At 55.0% G+C, this 3,291-nt stretch overlaps 1 protein-coding gene across 1 annotated transcript; it reads left to right on the top strand.

Moving 5' to 3' along the window:
• Positions 1-621: 621 nt before the first annotated feature.
• CUNH9orf24 (chromosome unknown C9orf24 homolog) lies at positions 622-3,042 on the top strand. The gene is given in 5 exon segments (XM_029961530.1): positions 622-750; positions 1,883-1,976; positions 1,979-2,026; positions 2,528-2,676; positions 2,776-3,042. Coding segments are annotated over 5 exon segments (687 nt in total).
• Positions 3,043-3,291: the final 249 nt, after the last annotated feature.

The following is a 3,291-nucleotide window of genomic DNA, read 5'->3' on the forward strand; positions in this document are numbered from 1 at the left end:
TGGATGAGGATCTCTAACGCTGACTGCAGAGCCCATTACTCAGAATGGAAGAGAAAACAAGCCACACAGGATCACCTAAATCCAGCTTCTAATTAAAAAGGGGAGGCAGAGCAGGTCATAATTCTCCTGGCTACCACAGAGGCTGGGGCAGCTGTTCCTGGTGCTGTGCTGTGGGCACTGGCTGTGCTGGTGTGGGGCTCTTTGCCTGCATCTGGATTGATGCAGGATTTCCAAGCAAATACAGGAGAAAGGGGCTGGAAAAACCACAATCATTTCTGCACCTCCCAAAATAAAATTATCTTGACTAGGACCAGCTGAAACTGTTTCCTACCATTGTTAGGTAGTTGCCTGCAGGAGGGGAGGAAGCTGGGAGCCGGGATAAAATCAGGAGGGTGCAGCCCAGGAGTGATGCAGGCAGAAATTGCTCTGCCCTAGGCTAGAACTGGAGTATAGCTATGGGGCTGATGGAAAGCCACCAAATCCACCTGCTCCCATTCTGTGGCATCACTAATCACATAAGCACCACCCAGGGCTGGCAGAGCAGTGGCACCAGCCCCGTTCCCCTTCTTGTGTGGGCTGCAAGTCCCCAGGCCCAGCCCTGTCCCAGCAGGCTGCAGCAACATGTTACTCTTCTCCAAAAAACACAACGCTCCCATCAGCACTTACATCAGCTCCTACTGCCTGCTGAGCTTTGTAAGAAAGACCATCCAAGAGCAGACTCCACAGCAGCTCTGGAAAGAGAATAAGTTTGTAAAACACATAAATGCTGCAGGAGGAGAAAACTTCAGGGTTTCTACCCCTACCCAACTGCTGCTGTAGAGGGGCGGCACAGGGTGGAATTGCTTCCTGATTAGGAGGTGTCTGACAGCTCACGGCCACTGCTTGCCGACTTCTTGTCCCCTGGAGCTGCATCCTGCAGTGGCTTTGGGCTCTGAGGGCTGGCAGTCACCAGGAAGAGCTCTCACACATCAGCCCTGTCCATCAGTAGGTTTTGGAGTGCAGGTTTGGAAGCAGGATCTGCTGAGGAAAGGGAAACTGAGGCAGGGCTCAGACCAGGGCTGCTGCATGACATGGTGATGATGGGGGGGCACACAGGGTGGCTCTGAGAGCTGCTCCAACACAGCCCTCAGGCTCAGATCAGTTCTGATGAGGAGCCTCCCATGACAGGGGGACCGTGTGAAGGGCTGGGGAAAGATCTGAGTGCCAAAATACCCCTCCCAGCCCTAGTCCTGGAGGAAGAGGGACCCCTGAGCCGAGGTCTGAGTGTGTGTGTGTCTATGGGGCACAGGTTTCCCTACAGGGGCTAAGAAGGTCGCAGGCACTGGGGCAAAGCTCACTGCAAACCATCTCATCTCCTACAGCCTCGTTAGCATGTGCATTATAATGAGGGAGCGAGCAGAGGGCACAGAGATGGATGTCACTGCTGTGCAGGGACAGAAATGGAGCACACTACCAACCAGGGCACCCCTCTGCCCCACAAGACCCAGCCCTCTCTGGCCTTGCCAGCTGTAGGACATTGCTTTGGTTGTGTAACTCCCCACCTGTGCTGGCCCCATTCCCAGTGCACTCACTCCCATCTCCCACTGAGGCAAAGTGCCCAGATGCCTTTGCCCACCCTGGCTGCAGGGGGAGAGGAGCCAGTGATGCCCAGCCATCCTTCGTCCCCTGGTTTTGGGTGAGCAGGGAGCCTGGAGGAAGGATCACGGTGCTGCAAGGAGCCCCAGGCCCACCCACTGTAAGGAAGGCTTGGTGTCAGATGTACAGCTGCATTTCCAGCATTAGATCCTGCCTGATAATCGGCTTCACCGTGTGTCCCGATGGCCATGAAAACAGATGCTGCCACATGGTATGGGTGTCTCTTCCCACTCCCTGCTGTCTGTAGGGATTAACAACGCCCCTGTTACAAAATCCATCGAGCCAAGGTCAGACCAAGCATTTGATAGAGGTGGCAATGCAGGAATACTACAGCAGCACCATCACCCTGCTGCTTACTGGCCCAAGAAGTACTGGCTGGGCAGGTCTGAAGGTACTGGTGAAGTGCCAGCTGTCCCCCTGAGTCACACAGGGCACATCTCCATGGGGTCAGGAGGCTGAAGATGCTGGCAGTGGCTCTGTTTATCCTCCTTTTGCATCCTGTGTCCCCCTTCCAGCTGCAAAGGGATGCTCCCTCAGTATCTGTGCTTGTAGCTTTGCCATGGCCACCCATCTCCCTCCCTGGACTGAGACTGTCGCTGTCCCAGGGATATCTGCTGATCCCTGATGTTTTGTCCCCTGGTATCCCATAAATACCCTCTGGTGGTAGGTGCTGCCTCAGGGATACTCTCCAGGAGAGTCCCCAGGGACCAGGGCTGCACAGGCAGGGACAAGTGGCCAATGAACTGCAAGTGATGGGTGTCACCTCCATGACAGATCCTTGACAAGAACCGCTGGATCAGCACCCCTGACATGTTCCCCTCACCCTGTGGCATTGTCTTTCACAGAGTGGGGGAACAGTCGGGACTCTCTGGACATCCCCCCTTGCCCCCAGCACCACAGGGCACCCCTGTCTGTCGCTTTTGCATTACACAGCACAACACAGTTTTTGTCAATAAGGGCAAATACATCACCTGGACAACAGGTCCCTACAACCATATAGCCTGGAATAAGCACTCCTCTCTCCTCCCCCTTCTGCCCAAGGTGGAGTCCAGCCCTGCTAGACCCCCCCAAACTGGAGCTGCCTCAGGTGCTACCAGCACCTCGAGCTCTGCAGCACAAGGCTGACATTGCTCCTTGCAGGAGGCAAGGTTGGAGACCTTTCTGCACAGCATGCCCAAGCTGTATCCCCCAAAACCCACCTGCCTAGGATGGGTCAGACTGCAGACACCGAGGGGTAGCAGGTCCCACCATGATGCCCACACAGGCAGCGATGCAGCCCTCACGTCTCCATCTCACAGTGTGAGTGAACCTGACCAGGGCAGGACACCACTGCAGTGCTGGGCTGTGGAGAATGTTGTTGCCACCTGCAGAGAACCAGTTGCCAGATTTACCTGCCAGGACAGCTGATGCTATGCCTGGTCTCACCTGGCCATCCTTGGAACTGTACGACTCCTGAAATCCCGATGACATCCCTGAGCCAGGATGCATGTAGCTTAGCATCCTCACAGACCACTTCAGTGTTTCTTGTGCTGCTCTTGTATTTTCTGTTGTCATTGTGTGCTCTACTTATCAAGAACCTGTTCCCTGGTCACGCTGTTCGTTATGCAGTAATTATCCCTGTCCTTCACCCACTCCAGGTCCAGCAGCACCTTTTAA

Source organism: Manacus vitellinus, unplaced genomic scaffold, assembly GCF_001715985.3.
Source record: "Manacus vitellinus isolate BGI_N305 unplaced genomic scaffold, ASM171598v3 scaffold_36_pilon, whole genome shotgun sequence".
NCBI classification, from domain to species: domain Eukaryota; kingdom Metazoa; phylum Chordata; class Aves; order Passeriformes; family Pipridae; genus Manacus; species Manacus vitellinus.